General features: G+C 36.5%; 1 protein-coding gene across 1 annotated transcript; it reads right to left on the bottom strand.

The window, feature by feature from the left end:
* Positions 1–500: 500 nt before the first annotated feature.
* On the bottom strand, positions 501–15,487 carry LOC121726279 (NADH dehydrogenase [ubiquinone] 1 alpha subcomplex subunit 10, mitochondrial). Its single transcript, XM_042113565.1, has 5 exons — positions 15,403–15,487; positions 14,625–15,335; positions 13,093–13,266; positions 10,792–11,007; positions 501–639 (listed from the first exon to the last, which is right to left on the bottom strand). The coding sequence occupies exons 1-5, from the start codon at positions 15,406–15,408 to the stop codon at positions 535–537; spliced, it is 1,212 nt and encodes a 403-aa protein (XP_041969499.1). The 5' UTR covers positions 15,409–15,487; the 3' UTR covers positions 501–534.
* Positions 15,488–17,941: the final 2,454 nt, after the last annotated feature.

Raw genomic sequence — 17,941 nt, 5'->3', positions numbered from 1 at the left:
TATTTTGAGTCCCAGGAAAGGACATACCTAGGATACTTTTTATCCCGAAAAAATGTACGGTTCCCACGCGATCAACGATCTTTGGCGCAACGGAGTTGCGGGCGTCATTTAATATAAGTACTTATACCTAATAAAAATAATATCTATGGACGCTTCACATCACGTCAGTCTGGCCCCGTGGTAAGTACCTGAAGGACTTGTGTTACAGGTACCAGACAACGGAAATATATTTAATACTTTTATACTATACATATAATATTTAAGATTTTTATTATACGATACACATATTTAATACACATCCATGACCCAGGAACTTTGAAGACTTTTTGTTCCGTCGGCGGGATTCGAACTCGCGATGAACCCCCGGCATGAGCTACCAACGCGCTCACCACTGAGCCACAGAGAATTGATAGAATCGTCACTTTTTGTTTGAAGATCTTTTATTCTTTACATTATTTGATCTGGGTTATAATTTGTAACATATAAAGAAACAAAACTGCTAAAACATCTAAACAGTTTATTCACAAATCATATTTAATTGATATACTCTGTGTACTTGGGCATGGAGTTTTTGAACAGCAGGCCGGTTTGCTGGATATAGCCCACCTCGTGCTGAAAGGCTGGATGCGACAAAATTACCTGAAAAGAATTTAAAACTTAAAATTAAAAAACCAAGAATTTAAGATCGACAGGGTTGAACAAACATCACATAACATTATAGCCTGTCAAGAAAGTGGAGAAATTAAAAAGTGGCGACATTGTAGCGTCATCCCTTTTTTCTTAGATTGATTTGAAAGGGATGACACTACGATGTTACCACTTTGTAATTTCTTCACTTTCACTATAAAAATTTGTAACGAATTGAGCCACCGCGTGCACCAATAGGTATAGTTGTCAGGAGTACCATATTGCAGTTTGCACTAAGATCGAACTGATTCGATTCTCAATAATATTTATGAAAAATTTGCTATTAAAACGTTAAAAAAATATAAAAGAAGGGCCACTGCAAGGTTATTATTTTATAATTTATTTTTTACAAAAAGTACGAATTAAAAGTAACTTGAAACGGAACGGGTTTCCAAACACCAATCAGCGTTCGGTGACGTCACACATGCTATCCCCGCGTTCCATTTAGCGTTAAAAACGATAAAAATGGCTCCATTTTGAGCGTTTTGAACGCTAAATGGAACGCGGGGCATGGCAACTTTTTGAGAGGTACGATCAGGTGAGGCCCATTGTCAATAATGAAGAATGTTACCTAATTTTGATTATTAGCAGTCCATATTCTCTGTCAAAAATATATATTCTCTGTAATAAATACTAGTGAAAGAATTACTTGGATACGTTAATTAGTTTCTGATTTATAAGCAAAACTAGGTCTAGCTGTACGACCGAGAGTTTTTGGCTTTTTTGCTCTTTATCAATAACGGCAACAGGTAGGCACTTGGAATTTTCACTAAGGCCTTAATTATATGTGTACTTTAATAATTAATAATAATGTAAAAATAAAATAAAAATTTAACGGGGGCTCCCATACAAAAATCACAATAGGGAATATGCAAAAAAAATAATTCCATCTCAAATATATTTTTCTGTAATCTTTATCATCCTCACATTATAATCAAAAGGTATTTTTTTTAATTAGTTATCATTTAAACCCCTAAAATGTTTAAAAAATGAAAATTAGTGGAGGGAAATTCAAACTTACTAAACGCGCCACCATTGGTCGAAACGAAATGTGACGTCAGATGTTACATATCGGCGTCGATATTCATACTGTGGTATTTGTTAGAAAAATAGTTTAAAACTGGTGATTTCTAGTGAATCTATATTATGAGTAACTTAGGTTTTGTAAATGAGTATATTATATTAGGTTTTATCAAAGCACAATCGGACTATCTACCGAAAATAAATGCATTTATGATGCTAGAATTTTTTTTCAAATCTTGATTTTACGAGCTGACCCGGCAAAGTTTTTTTGCCATATAAATTATTTCTAGTATAAATTTAAAAAGTGAATAAAAACCCATTCTCAGACCTAACAAATGTATAAGTATACAAAATTTCAACATTAGCTTAGCTTAGCCGTTTTGAAGGAGTTCGCGCAAAAACAGTGGCACGAGAATTTTTTATATTTTTATATATTAGACATTCCAATTATTATGAACAATTTACGTTGAGTACTTACGTAAGCAGCTACTTACTTGTTTGTTTCAGATCTTCTATTGCAAAATTAATTCACTTTTGACTAAATCGCATGAAGATGTATAACAGTAACATAAGCATGCTATATAAGTATATACGTAGCATACTTACGTTGAAATGATCATCACAATAGTAATAAACACGATTATGGAGATACATTATCGCTTTTCATCATCTTACACCATGGTTCTCGTATTTTTAAATCGTTTGGGATACGAAAAATTCTTTGTCAGGTGTGTTTCTAGTAATGCTTTTGCACTTAAGTATCACACAATACTTGTAAGAAGGATTTTTAGCCTCTTCCATGATCTCAATAGCAAATAAACCCGAAAATAAGTACGAAGTAACTGAATGAATCACTAAAAGAAACAAACACGGGACATAACATCTGACGTCATGAACATGGCGCGCTAAAAGCCGGCGTTTGAACGGTACCAATTTAATCAATGTTTTAAATTTCAATTTAAAGAAGAATTTGAATATTTTGAAGCCTATTTATGTTTTATTCTCATTTATAAAGATATAAAGGACTAATTAAAGTCATAAAAAAAATCATGCATATTCCCTATTGTTGGCCTATTTTTGCTATGTAGCGGTACGGAACTCTTCGTGCGCGAGTCCGACTCGCACTTGGCCGATTATTTATTTGTAATTTTTTAACCGAATTCGAAAAAGGAGGAGGTTATATGTTCGTCTGTTTTTTTTTGTATGTTCAACGATCACTTCGCCGTTTGTGGACCGATTTTCAAGATTTATACCGTATTTAATCCAAATTTTGTACCATGTTCATAAAAAAGGTGACTTCATGATGGGATCCATAAGTAATCGAGGTAATTCCTCGCTATTTATACTAAAACCGCATATTTATCTGGATGATATTGTGATTTCGATTCATAATCTGAAGTATTCCAAATAGAAACTTTTAGTGATTTTGGATAAATAATGAAGTATTCCAAGTAAATCTTACCAAAAAGTAAGATTTTGTACCAAAATATTATACCATGGTTCGAAGGTGGTGAACGGAACTCAAACCTCCTTGAAGATACTGTTACAAAACTGACTTCCAGTGATGACACCTTTATTAATATTACTTTCCTAATAATGATTGGTTCCTATTTAAATAATAATTAATAATTATAAAATCGTTTAATATACTTACTTAATCATAAAATATAATTTAAAATAATGTTATACTTACTTATAATAATAATAATCAGAACATATTTACAATATTTAATATTTAAAAATGTAAGAAGGTAGTTGTTAATAATTAATAATCATAAAATGTATAAATAGGGTGGTAACGGAAAAAAGGGGTTCACTCTGCTTGTGAAAGCTGACCAATAAAGGCGATATCACTAAGTCTATTTTTAAATTATACCGCTGCTGCTGCTGACCTGACTCCTGTTTCATCTCAGAAGTGGGATCAGGTGGGACGAAGACCAAATTTTTTTTTCCTTTCCAACACCATGATGGGTCCATATCGCTGTGGCTTGGGAAAGAAGAGGCCGAAACCCGTCGAGACATCATCGGATGAAGAGGCAAACGAAGGTAGTGAGACCTGTCCCTCTCCACGTCCACTGGTTACAAGCAAGAAGAGGAGAATTAACCATCTCGAAGCGGAAGTCATACCAGAACTCGACCCAGGTAAGAAAACGACAAATGTAAAGGGCTGGCTAAGTAAGATTGACCAGCTCGGAGATATGTATTCCTGGGACGAGAAAGATCGTATCTTCGTGATGCAAATTCGCCTTCGTGGTGCTGCGAGGGAGTGGTACGACGAATTGGAGGACTACACGGCCACGTGGTCGCAGTGGAAGCAAAATCTAACGTGCGCCTTCCCACGCTCCACGGATTACGTCGATCAGCTGGAAGAAATGCTAGCGAGGGTGAAGAACAACGACGAAACCATGACGAGGTACTTCCATGAAAAGATGTCCTTGATCAAGAAGTGTGGGCTGAAAGGCGACGCGGCTACCTCGTGTCTTATTCGTGGGTTGCCCGTTGAATTGCGACCGAATGCGAAGGCCTACAATTGCGAAACACCAGAACAGCTATATTTCGGGTTCCTATCATCGCTCGAAAACTACAAAGCCGTTGGTACAAAAATGGCGGAGCAAACGTCGAGCTGGCGTCGTGGGACCGTTTTGCCAAAAACTTGCTACAACTGTCGCAAAACCGGTCACGAAGCCAGGGACTGTTGCATCACTCGCTGCCAGATCTGTCAACGCTTGGGCCACAGTTCCGGTGCCTGCTGGTATGCTGCTGGGACGACGGACGACGCGCTCCGACGGTACGCATCACAAGACCAGCGCGGCAGTGTGCAGGTATGTAAGATTAATTATAACAGTTACGAAATTCTATCAGATATTTATAAGAAAAAGATTATGGTCGACGGAGTAGCATTACTAGGTTATATCGACACGGGAAGTAAAGTTAATATTCTAACGTTAGAGACAGTTAAGCAATTGAAGTTAAATATTTTTAAATCAAACTTGTTAATGAGAGGTTTTGGCGGTTTGTATATTACGTCACTAGGTAATGTAAAATTCACAATAAGTATAGATAGCATTAGTGTAAATAGTGAGGCTGAAGTGACCGACACGGACCTTAAGGATTTAAATATGATAATTGGTAGCCCTATATTAAAACATCCAAATTTAACACTCATAGCCAACTATAAAACTGTTATGTTAGTACCGAACATAAATAGCAATTTTCATAGTACCCACTTTTTATCCGATATTAATTTATGCTCTAACGATTTTGTAGAAAGAATCCCTTTGTATTTAGTGAACGATCTTGAATTACAGCCCGGGGATACCCGTTTAATTAACGTTTGTGTTACACATAACTTAGACAGTAGCAGTTTACTCGTGACGCGGACTATTATTTTCGATTTTGACAATGTATCGTATTATATACCGCAATCGATCTTAAAATTCGGTGACTATACATTACAAATAACTAATTTAGGCGATACGTGTATTTATTTTCAAAAGGGTAAATTACTCACAAGGGCTGACATTTTCGACGTAACCGATGTAATGTTATTTTCGAATAGCCAAATTAGCAGTGATTTAAATACGGTTCAAACGAAACCAATAGACATTTCGGATATAAGGGTTGGGGATATTGGTGAATTTTATTGTAGTAGGTTATTGGATTTGTTGAACCAATATAATACGGCATTTGCAGGATGTAGTGATCAGCTAGGATGCACTAGTTTATTAGAGATGCGTATTCATACTAAAACGGATGTACCGGTACACAGGAAACCGTATAGAATGTCATATAAGGAGGCGGGTATGGTCGAAGAAAAGATAAGTGAACTGATTTCAGCGGGAATAGTTCGCGAGTCAAACTCGGATTATGCTAGTCCTGTAATATTGGTAAAAAAAAAGGGGGGCGATTACCGCTTATGTATCGATTACCGCGCTCTCAACAACCAGACCATTAAGGATCGATATCCACTTCCACATATCGATGACCAGATCAATCGGCTTTCAGGGAAAATGCAGTTCACTGTTTTAGACTTAGCGCAAAGTTATTATCAAGTTAGAATGTCTGAAGACTCTATACACAAGACTGCATTCGTTACATCGACAGGGCAGTACGAATTCCTTCGGATGCCGTTTGGTCTGGCCAACGCCCCCGCCGTGTTTTCTCGTCTCATCCAAAAGGCATTACAACCTTTAAACAATAAATTAGCAATTTATTTGGATGATTTGACAATACCTTCGGTGAGTATAGATGAGGGCATCGATTTACTTCAGCAGGTTCTCGAACTTCTAGACCGTGCCAACTTAAAACTTAATTTACAGAAATGTTCCTTTCTGCAAAATAGTATAAACTACTTAGGACACGAAGTGACTGCCGGCTCCGTGCGTCCAGGATTAGCTAAAATCGAAAGTGTGTCGCAGTTTAGGCGTCCTCGTAACGTACACGAGGTTAGACAATTCATTGGACTCGCTTCCTATTTCCGAAAATTCGTGCGTGGCTTTGCCGAAATAGCTCGTCCGCTTACTGTTCTCACTAAAAAGTCTGTTAACTGGGAGTGGGGCCCCGAACAGGAACGATCTTTCGAAAATCTCAAGGCAGCTTTAACTGAAAGGCCAGTACTGGCAATTTATAATCAACGTGCTAAAACGGAGCTACATACGGATGCTAGTAAGTTAGGTCTAGGAGGAATTATGTTACAATACCAAAATGACAATACTCTAAAACCAATAGCTTACTTTAGCCGTGTTACTTCAAGGGAGGAACAGTATTACCACAGCTACGAGCTAGAGACCCTGGCAGTCGTAGAGTCCTTAAAACGTTTTCGGATATACCTCACTGGCATACCCGTCACGGTTATTACTGATTGTGCAGCTTTACGTAACACGCTCACAAAAAAGGATCTCGTTCCACGTATCGCTCGTTGGTGGCTCACGATCCAAGATTTTGATATCGCGATAGAATATCGTTCCGGGGAGCGCATGCGACACGTCGACGCCCTTAGTCGCAATCCTTTACATACAGTTTCAGTTCTTAGCATTGATAAAGACGATTGGCTTATAACTTTGCAACTACAGGATGACAATATACAACATATTATTAAACAACTCGGCGAGGACACTCAAAATTCGGACATTAAAAATAACTTCGTAGTTTTAGACGGCCGTTTATTTCGTAAAACCCTCTACGGGAATAGATTTGTGATACCTAAGCTTTCGAAATGGAGCCTGTTACAAAAATATCACGATCAAGCGGGCCACTTGGGGTTCGATAAATGTGAAAAACTTATTAAGTCGCAATTCTGGTTTTCGGGAATGACTCGATTTATAAAAAAGTACGTTAAGGCTTGTTTACAGTGTGCTTATGCCAAAGGAAACTACGGTAAAACTGAGGGCGAGCTGCACCCTATAGAGAAGCCTAGCATACCCATGCACACGTTACACGCCGATCATTTGGGTCCCTTTCTTAAATCCCGTAATGGAAATATTTATATATTAGTTGTTATCGATTCTTTCACCAAATTCGTATTCGCTAGGCCCATGCGTAGTGTTAGTTCCGTTGAGACTATAAAAAATTTACGCGAAATTATATCGATATTCGGAAACCCATCCCGAATAATAACGGACCGTGGCGTAGCATTCACGAGTAGATATTTTAAAGATTTCGTCGTCGAAAAACAGATTAAACATGTTTTAAATGCAATAGCCTCGCCACGCTCTAACGGCCAAGTCGAGAGGGTAAACAGGAGCATTATTAACGGACTCAATACTACGGCGGAAAGTGAGTGTACCTGGGACGACAAATTATCTGACGTCGTGTGGGGTATCAATAACACCCCACATGCAGTTACTGGATGCACTCCTTTCAGCTTAATGTTCGCTCATAATAACACTCTTCTGCCTGCTTACCCATCGACTAGTATTGATCACCCAGATTTAGTTCAGAGGTTAGGGAATCGGAGGATCCAAGCCAAAAATAAAATTGATCAATACATGACGGTTATGAAAAATCGCTACGATAAAAAACATAAAAAATGTAGGAAATACAATTTAGGCGAATTAGTACTTTGGAAAGGCGGGACGTCTCGTGATAACACTGGGGGTGTCACCAAAAAATTAGGCAGTCAGTATACGGGCCCTTATAAAATAACTAAGTTTGACCATTCTATTGACCGTTACCATATTAGCAGCATAAAAGGCATTAAAGGATACAAAAAGTTTAGTGCTGTGGTACCCGGAGAGGCCTTGCGCCCTTATCAATCCTCAATTTCAGATAGTTCGACCGATTCTGATAGGGAAGTAGATAGGGACGACCTTATAGATTTGCTAGAAAGTTAAAAATCACGTGATAGTTGTATAAACACTTATAAAACACTTATTATTACACTTAAATGTTAAATCCTTAACATTCGTTTAAAGCGTAGAACTTATTTATTTTACACACTAATGTGATCTGGTCAATAAGTTTGTTATGCAGATAGTAATTAATAAAATTATGTTAAAACTTAAAAATAATATAATATGTGTATTTAAATGTCAATTTACACTCTTTCCGTAATTTTCTTTTTCTAAATTTCATTTTCACTAAATTCCAGCCTTATTACCAATTCAAAGCATAATAATATAAGGATATTTAGACTTATCTGTGTGATTCTAAAATAATAAGTATCTGTGTGATGTCGACTATAATATCTAGTGAAAATTCTAGATCTGTGTGACACAAAACTAAAATATAATATCTAGTACTAGACTAGATCTGTGTGTCTCGAAACAAATAAAATAACTAATAAATAATCAATTAGATCTGTGTGATACCAAAATAATATCTAATAAATAAATTAGATCTGTGTGAAACTACTAAAATAATATCTAATAAATAATAATCAATTAGATCTGTGTGATACTAAAATAATATCTAACAAATTATTTAGATCTGTGTGACCTGAAACCATATAACAAAACATTACATGCAACAATCAACTTATTTCTGTGTGATTTGAGAGCTATGATTTAATCTTATATTTAATTAAAATTAATTCAACGTAACATGGATATTGGATGATGTATTGATATTATTTTGTATTACTATAAAATTGTGTTCACTATATTATTTTATTAGTGCAGTTACTGTCCCCTTTTATTTCCTTTCAGGTACAAAAGAATAACGCAATGAAAACCAATCAATTTGCCGTGGGACACAGCAAAGTGCAGGATGGCCGAGTGTTACAAAACTGACTTCCAGTGATGACACCTTTATTAATATTACTTTCCTAATAATGATTGGTTCCTATTTAAATAATAATTAATAATTATAAAATCGTTTAATATACTTACTTAATCATAAAATATAATTTAAAATAATGTTATACTTACTTATAATAATAATAATCAGAACATATTTACAATATTTAATATTTAAAAATGTAAGAAGGTAGTTGTTAATAATTAATAATCATAAAATGTATAAATAGGGTGGTAACGGAAAAAAGGGGTTCACTCTGCTTGTGAAAGCTGACCAATAAAGGCGATATCACTAAGTCTATTTTTAAATTATACCGCTGCTGCTGCTGACCTGACTCCTGTTTCAATACATGTTTGGGGGTTTCGGTTTTGTTTTAAGAACTGAAAGCATATGCTACTAAGCATATTAGATTATTCGTCATCATCATCACTTCACTCACACCACGCATCATCGTTTTTTGAACCTATTTAGTACCTTAAATTTTTATTTTACCCCCTTAAATTTTTATTTTATTTTAATATTATTAAGTATTAAATATTAAAGTACACATATAACTAAGGCCTTAGTGAAAATTCCAAGTGCCTACCTGTTGCCGTTATTTCATGTTTAGGGAGATCGCAGACGACAGACTTTTTGTGCGATCGGCAGTCGGCATGGCGCAGCCATGCTGACTGTATGGGCGCCGCAGACTCGATCGCACATAAAGTCTGTCGTCTGTGATCTCCCTTATTGTATGGGGCCCGCGCGGTGCAATTGTGATATTATGACTTCACAAGCGGTCACGGGACTGTTAGCGGGACTCGATATTTTTCGAAACTTTGAATGCCAATAAAATCAAAACTACTACTTAATTATTTTTGACTACAACAAAAACTAGTGTATTTGTATACATACAGGCTTTACTGTGACCAGCTGTGACAAAATTTCAAGCAATTTGGCTTACCTAGTAACATTCTCCATTGTCAAACAGTAGTGACGTCATACAGACTATAGATCCGTTTTGGCGCCAAAATTTAAATTACAATTTTGTAACCGCATTTTTTGCAGTAAATTCCAGTGTTTTATTTTTTTTAATATACTTGTGGTCTATTCTACATGGAGTTCTTTAAAATAAACACAAAAATAAAAATATCGCATCTTCCCTAAGCAGCCTTACCGAAAATGATAAAATTTTAAGTCTGATTAGTTCCAAATTGTGCCGTAGCACGACCGTGCGCTAGTATAGCCGTCAGGGGGCCTATTATGAGCTCTTAAATCCATTCACTTTACGTCCTTATACTGACTGTATAAGGACGTAAAGTGATGGAATGGGGATTGGGAAAAGCCTGGAAAATTGCTGGACAGAATTAAGAAATGGGGGGAGCTAAACAAGCTGAAAAAAATTTCGGAAATAGCAGTAGCTGTTGAGGTCGGGCTTATTCGATTCTGATTCTGTCGGGAGTAAGAGACATGGGGTATGCCGTAATAGGGGCCGACCAGCCAATTTAGATAAACACAATATTATGTTTCATTTCAGATGATGTAACGCATATTACACCACCCCACTTTCAGGGACCCGTACACTAATTTAGGCATTACAGCGTATAATCAGTGATGGATTAAGACTACTCAATGCCCTAAGGGCTAAGCAATCCATGCCTGTTGGCCCCCATATCCGTATATCAACTAGAATCGGTCTTTGAACCTTTACTCTTCTGGTATTTCTTCTTCTTTACTCACCTCAGACGTGATGTCCTAGGCAATTGCTTAAATTGATTAAGAGTTAATCGGTCACTGCGTATAATAGGAGTAAGGCAACTATCTCATGATTAAATTAATATAAGTTGAAAGTAACACAATACATACCTGTTCCCTCGCAAAACCGTCATCAGCCGTTGTGCACAGTTCGGGAACGTCCAAGCGAGGGATATTAAAAAGATTCATAAGATAATGCTTGTTATCGGTGTATAACATCCTCTTATCGGCCCAATCTACTTCTCGCGGCAGACGCCAGTCCTTCATCTTGGGTTCCACACGCTCTGTGTACTGCTCGAAGTTCAGACGCTCAATATCTTCTACCACCTGCCAATCAAAACATTTAGCTGTTTAATTAAATATTTGTTGATGTTGTGTAAATGTACTAATGGGTAGACCTTCGGTTCGCACTCCTAGAGGGTGCAGGTTCGAACGCGGGTGGAGGCGTGTACCTATGAGACATTTTCTGATCTTAAGTACATAATACGGACGCTCGTACGGTGAAGGAAAAACATCGTGAGGAAACCCGCACATAGTTGGTCCCAGACGTATTGACTAGTTCTTTCCTCTGGACTAGGCCGACTATAATGCGAGAATGTCGTATGCGCTTGGGCAACCATACGGACATTTAAATCTTGTCCCAGGCACTACAGTATTTGAGGAGTGGTTACTTCGCTCTGAAAAATACTGTATAAATCATCCACAATGGATGTAAAGGACTAGTTTGTGTAAATGTATGAATGTTAGTGCCACTTGGAATTTATAAAAGAAATGACATTTCGTTGTCGCGCTAGCCAAAACCTCTGTGTATTTAGTCAAGTTTTCAGGGGAGACACTAAACTATTTTATTTAATGATTGATGGACTTATCAATAAACTAAAAATGCAGTATGATGGCAAAAAGTATCATGTATTAATTGAGATTGAGAGTGTTTAATTTATTGATAAGTCCATCAATCATTAAATAAAATAGTTAATTGTCTTCCCTGAAATCTTGACTAAATACACATAGAGGTTTTGACAAGTGCACCAACGATTTACAGTTCTCCCAAAGTGATATTGCGCATAGAAATTTTCGTAATTTTTCGGCAACGGTCGTATTTCCCGAGTGTCAGAAGACGTCGCTGCCAGCGCTGTTTTAAACTTAACTAAAACAGCGCTTTGTAGCGAAGGCACCCGACGTTGCTTGGACGTTACCATGGTAACGCCGCGATGGCTTCCCGGAGCACATGACGGACCAGCGACAGCGGACAGCCACCGGCTATATGATATTTACTTCTATTTCCTTTGAACGAAGACTTCTATGCGCATTATTAATTTCGGAGTACAGTACTAATCTTAATTTGGTTTTCTGAAATAATCAATCGAAAGTTGAAAGAAATATTTATAAAAGTAAAATAGTTATTATTTTTATTAATATAACCATAATATGATGTGACCATCCCTAAATTATGTCATTTATGGGGGACAAAGTGTGAAACACAGTGGGATGGTAGTGTGAAATACAGAGGTATTTTGTGACATCACATTTCCAAATCTAAGGCCGGTATAAATAGTCAGTACTCAAGATGCATCTCGGTCTAAGACACGGTTCAGGCTCTGTGATTGGTTGGCTGTCAAAATTTGGACCAATCACAGAGCCGAACCGCGTCTTAAGAGGATTCCACACCGCCATTTTTCCCATACAAACGCTGTCCCCTGTTTCCTCCCTGGATAATGCTAGTAGAGTTATAATTTTTTTCCTGAATATCTACGGCCACTAATACAATGTCCCTATGTTTTCCTTTTTTTCATAATTTAATTATTAAATAAGATATGAACGTTCAAAAACCCAAAAAAATGGCCAGATTTTCCACTGTGTTCAAACGTCCAGAAAACAGATTTGGATAGATTATACAAAAAAAGCAAAACATAGGAACACAGCTCAAGCCTTTTTTTAATCTTTAATGAAAAAAGTACTTAAATCGGTTAAGTTTTGGAGAAGGAATCAGGGGACAACGAATCGTTGATTTTCTGGATTTTCTGCAGTTGTCTCTATCGCGTTCTGCGGTATAGGCTTGAGGTAAGGGAGACAGCTATAGATATTACACGTACTTTTTTTTCATTTCTCTAGCTGCTGTGGTATCCTCTTAAGACCAGGTCGCATCTTAAGTACTGACTATTTATATCGGCCTAAGTGTTAGAACACATACATTGCTGATTGCACTTCTTGAAAGTTTGCAATTTTGGAATTGCTGTTTAAATAATTTCTAAATGTAAGAGAAGGGGTAAGGGGGGTTAAGTGACTAGGACTATGGAGGGGTCTAAAATATCCACAAATTTCGTGTGACGTAATTTATGAATGCCCTTATTATGTCTAGGTATCTCTATACCATTGTATCTTTAAACAGTAGGTTCTTATATTGATACTTACAATTTCAACGTCACCACCACCAGTCCAATCGTACACCAGCAGTTCCGCATGTGTGGAGATTTCACGCAGGTAATGGTTCTTGTACTGCCGCTCAATCTCCTTCAGGAAATTAGGTGTCAGAGCCTTGCCTTGTACCTCATGTTGAAGTCCACGAGTTTTCACATTCTCTTGCACCTATACGCATTTTAAATTAATTGCAATTGTACACTTTGTCTTGACTAACAATATTACATTATAATTTATAATACTAGATGATGCGGTGCACATTGTCCTTACATAAGTAAGTCTTGGATTTCCATGAACATTTCAAGGCTAAAATTACCTAAATTCTTTCAACCATTCTTGAGTTTTAGCAAAGTAACAAAATGATTTTTTAAGTTTACGTGAGTATCACTCATGGTATTATAGGTTGAAACACTTGATTGTTTTTTTTTTTTTTTTTTAATATCTATGGACGCTTCACACCACGTCAGTCTGGCCCCGTGCTAAGTACCTAAAGGACTTGTGTTACAGGTACCAGACAGCAGAAATATATTTAATACTTTTATATACATATATTTAAGATTTTTATTATATCATACACATATTTAATACACATCTAGACCCGGGAACACTGAAAACTTTTTGTTCCGTCGGCGGGATTCGAACCCGCGACCCCCGGCTTGAGCTACCAACGCGCTCACCACTGAGCCACAGAGGTTGTCATTTTGTTGGTATGGTTTTGAGATCTTTTATTAATGAGGACATTTTGGCTGCTTTACAGCGGCCCTGGTCACAACACTGATCAGAACTCAAACAAAAATTGATGAACCTTCAGAAAGTTGAAGAACTTCAATGAATTGGACACCTGTCACCTCAGTCCACCCGTGACCGTGGCCACTCTAAAGCAGCCGAAATGTCGGGATTAATAAAAGTGCTCCGCGACAAACTCCATAAGTGTTTCAACCTATAATATCAAAAGTAACAAAATTATAAAGGTATAACTTTTTTATTTATTATAGATATATTATTATGGATTATTGTATATTACAAATAGTAAAAGTTCAATTTCATAAATCAAAAAACTCTTCTGGGACTGAACTCCCACAACCCCAAGTTACATAACTAGTTGACACCATATTGTAAACAAAATGCACCTAGCGCTGAACTAATTAAATTAGACGGCGGCTTTTAAGTAGTGTTAAATGTTTCGTGCGACTCAAATATTCAATTAAGAAACTAGATGTGTGATTGAATGGCCTTGTTCAGTCCAAGGGCTCGCTGTTAAATTAACGGCTATTTTAAGCAGTTAACTGCAAATTGCAATATACTATCAGAAAAGTTGATTCCTATGCAAATCGGGGACCTAAATAGTTTGGTTGCGTTACGTCAAACTCAGCTGACAGATCACAATTAACATTGAATTGACATATTCGACCAAATCATGTTGGTCTGTCAATTGCAAACTTCCTCGATGGTACATATACTTAAAACATGCAACATTATATAAATATATAATTATTTTACCTAAAATTACAAAAAGAAACAATTACCTTTTCAACTGGGATATCGAGATAGATGACAAGGTGAGGTCTCAAAATGTCACCAATAGTATTGGCTTTCAGTTCATAATAAACAGATTTTACCCCCTTACTGAGGTACCTCTCGGCAAACATAGCTTCCAAGAATATAAAGTCAGAGAAAGGAGACCTTTCCAATACCACTCCCTGACCGGTGTTGAAAATATGAGCCAGGGCATCAATATACTGGTTGTACCTAGCTATATACATCATTATTTGGTAGTTGCCGGCCAGCCGGTGGTTTGGGTCGCGGTTAAAGTTGACGTGATCGAAGGTTCTGGTATCCTCGGGAATTTTGTCGTCGAAAATTCGCAGATCGATACCGTTCGGACGAATATAGTGGATGTCCATATTGGCTTCCTCGAAATGCTTCATGCCAAGGTCCTCGGCTAGAGCGGCCGCGAACTTAGTCTTCCCCACGGCTACGGGTCCATCGACCACGATCAATTTGGAGTTCTCGTCGAATCTATGAGTTGTGCGGTCCAGGAGGCTGCGAAGCCAAGTGTAGTGTTTGTTGACGTAATCGAACGGTGGCGGCTTTGGGTCGCGAGGTGGAAGGGTCTCCCTTAAGGCCTTCCCCATAATAGTTCTCTTGTGGATAATCGCACATCCTGATATTTTGCCTCCTTGAGGGCTGATAACCTTTACTAGGGATGTCCTCACTAAGCTTGCCATTGTGCTAACTACAAGACAAATGAACGTGTTAGTATACTTTTTTTTACTATTAAATACTTCTGATAGATATTAGATAAAACATACCTTATTTAGCACATAATAATAATTTGAAGTTATGACATAACACCCCTTGGTTTTTCTCTAATGACATTATTTCACAGATTACCTACATTATTTGTGACATTAGAGAATAGAGCACAGATTACTACTAGAATAGCCACAGATTACTAGTATATAGAGTCTGGCTAGCGAAAGATGAGACTGGCTTTTTATTCCAAAACTGATTATGGTAGCACTGTCATTAACGTCAGTGTCACCTATAGCATCTGTTGTTTATGTGTCAAAGTGAAAAATATTTCTGTGGTTTACGTGATTTTCCAAATTCCAATTGAAACGCAGTAGTGATTATATTCTTTGTTTAAACGTGACGAAAACTTTGTAAAGAGATTTGCGAAAACTGCTTTTAGCTATGATTAGTAAATACGAACAAAAAAGAAGTGTAAAGGATGCAACTTTTAAACAAAAACAAGATTGTTTACATGAAATACCCCAGTGCATTGGTAAGTACAGGTAAAAGATTTTGATACTTTCTATTACAATTAATTAAAATCAATATTATTTATCATGTAATTGAATTTATTGTTTTGCAGGTAACATGAATGATGCAAAGGATTCAGTTATGCAAGTTAAAATATCAAGCATAAAATATAAATTATGAGATATTATGTTCCAAGAAGAGTGTTTAAAGACAAAATCAGTTCCCAGATGACATTTCTTCTTAGACCGGTAAGACCCTAACGTTACAAAAAAAAATACCTGAAAGCAACCTTGATATTGAATGCTAACTTTATATAATTATGAACATATTTTCAGATGTCAGTGTTTGTACCCTAAAAAGCAATGATATTCTATGTTACTAACGTAACTAGATTGGATGTTTACGGTAGCAACGCATTGCCACTTCGAAGATGCCTGCTGGCATATCTCACATATATAATGACATAACGAATATATGACTTGACATGTCTTGTCTTTTGAACAAAAAAGTGGTTACGCATTTCTGAGAATCTTTTGTAAGACATTGCTACTCTAGTATTTTAGAAACTCATTGCTAAAAAGGATTAAAAAAGAAGGCCACATAATTAAAGGCGTGTGGTTAAGGAAGTTTGGCTGGGAGGTGTTAATGCATCCGCCGTATAGTCCTGAGTTACTGACCTTGCACCTTCAGATTTCAATCGCTGCAGGATTCCTTAGGCAGTGTCAGGTTGACATCACAAGAGGACTGCCAAAACCACTTGTCGCAGTTTTTTCATCAGAAGCCCCAAAATTTTTATAGCAATGGGATTGTGTCCCTACCAACAAGATGGCAAAAAGTTGTCAAACAAAATGACACCTATATATTTTAGTCAATTGTAAATAAACTTTATAAAAAAACCTTTCGAATGTTTACATAAAATGCGAAAAAAAAATCCGCAACCTTTGATTTTCTGTGTTGTTTTTTCATCTCCCCTTAATCCTTAGTTTTTAATCAACTTGCAAGGGTGGGTTATTAGTTTCAGGCAATGATATTCTATGTTACTAATTGGTTTCAGGCATGTACAAGTATGTATTAAATAAACATATTTGAGTATAATTAATACAATCTATGACGCTTGCGAGTAATAATATAATATAGGAAATTATTTAACATTTAAATTAAATTATATTTAAACGTCTTAGAAACAGTATAAGTGACAATTTAGTTTAAGAAAATGAAGATAATTGTTTGGTTAAATTATATTTTGTAATATATTTCATGATGTACGGTAAGTAATAAAGAAGAAGTTTTAATACTCCGACAAAAACATGCAAAAGTTTTCGTCAACAGCAAAACACAATGAAATGTATTGCAAAATAAAATTTAAGTAATTAACAACAATAAACTTATTCTTGAAATGAGTTATCCAAACTAAAATATAATATTATTGTCATAAATAATCAATTATACTTCGGGGGTTTGTCCGAAGATATTAGTATACCTTTTCACACTGTAGTTTCACCTCTATTTGTTACCACGTCATAGCATCATTTTAGAGTCAAGAAAAAAATAAAAAGTTGTCTCTGGATTTCGATTGTCTCCATATTTTCCCGCCTCTTGTCTCTGATTTTCCGTTTCTCCTGTTACCTGCAACTCTAGAACCTTCCATTCACTTTTGTGCTTGCCACGAATGCACTAAAATTTAACTTTAAAAATTATTTTCATACTAATAATTTTGGTTTCAAAATGCCTAAACGCAAAAACGAGAAGTCGTTAGATTATATTGTTAAAAAGTTAAAGTGGCTAGAAAAGGAGATAAAACGGCGATCTCGGCGATCTAGCTCTTCGTCCTCGAGCGTATCTTCGTCATCCAGTTCCAATTCAGGTGAACGTGATGTTAACGGTAAGTTTGCATTTTGTTTTAGTGACACATGGATAGTTACAAAACGGATAATATTTTAATAAGGGCAATTCAGGGAGTCTTTAGGATTATCTCACTGCCTAAATAAAAATGCATTCAGGGTAGTCTGCAGGACTATTCGCGCATTTTTTAAATTATTGCACTCAGGGTAGTCTGTAGGACTATTCGCGCAATATT

The sequence above is a fragment of the Aricia agestis genome, chromosome 1, assembly GCF_905147365.1.
Source record: "Aricia agestis chromosome 1, ilAriAges1.1, whole genome shotgun sequence".
In the NCBI taxonomy this organism is placed as follows: Eukaryota; Metazoa; Arthropoda; class Insecta; order Lepidoptera; family Lycaenidae; genus Aricia; species Aricia agestis.
Note: the sequence above shows the minus strand (reverse complement) of the source record. Positions and strands in the feature narration are given on the sequence as shown.

Coding starts and splice junctions, on each gene's coding strand:
- LOC121726279 (XM_042113565.1), bottom strand. Junction 11,008..13,092: donor GTGGTGGTGACGTTGAAATT/GTAAGTATCAAT, acceptor TTTGATTGGCAG/GTGGTAGAAGATATTGAGCG. Junction 640..10,791: donor ACGGTTTTGCGAGGGAACAG/GTATGTATTGTG, acceptor AATTCTTTTCAG/GTAATTTTGTCGCATCCAGC.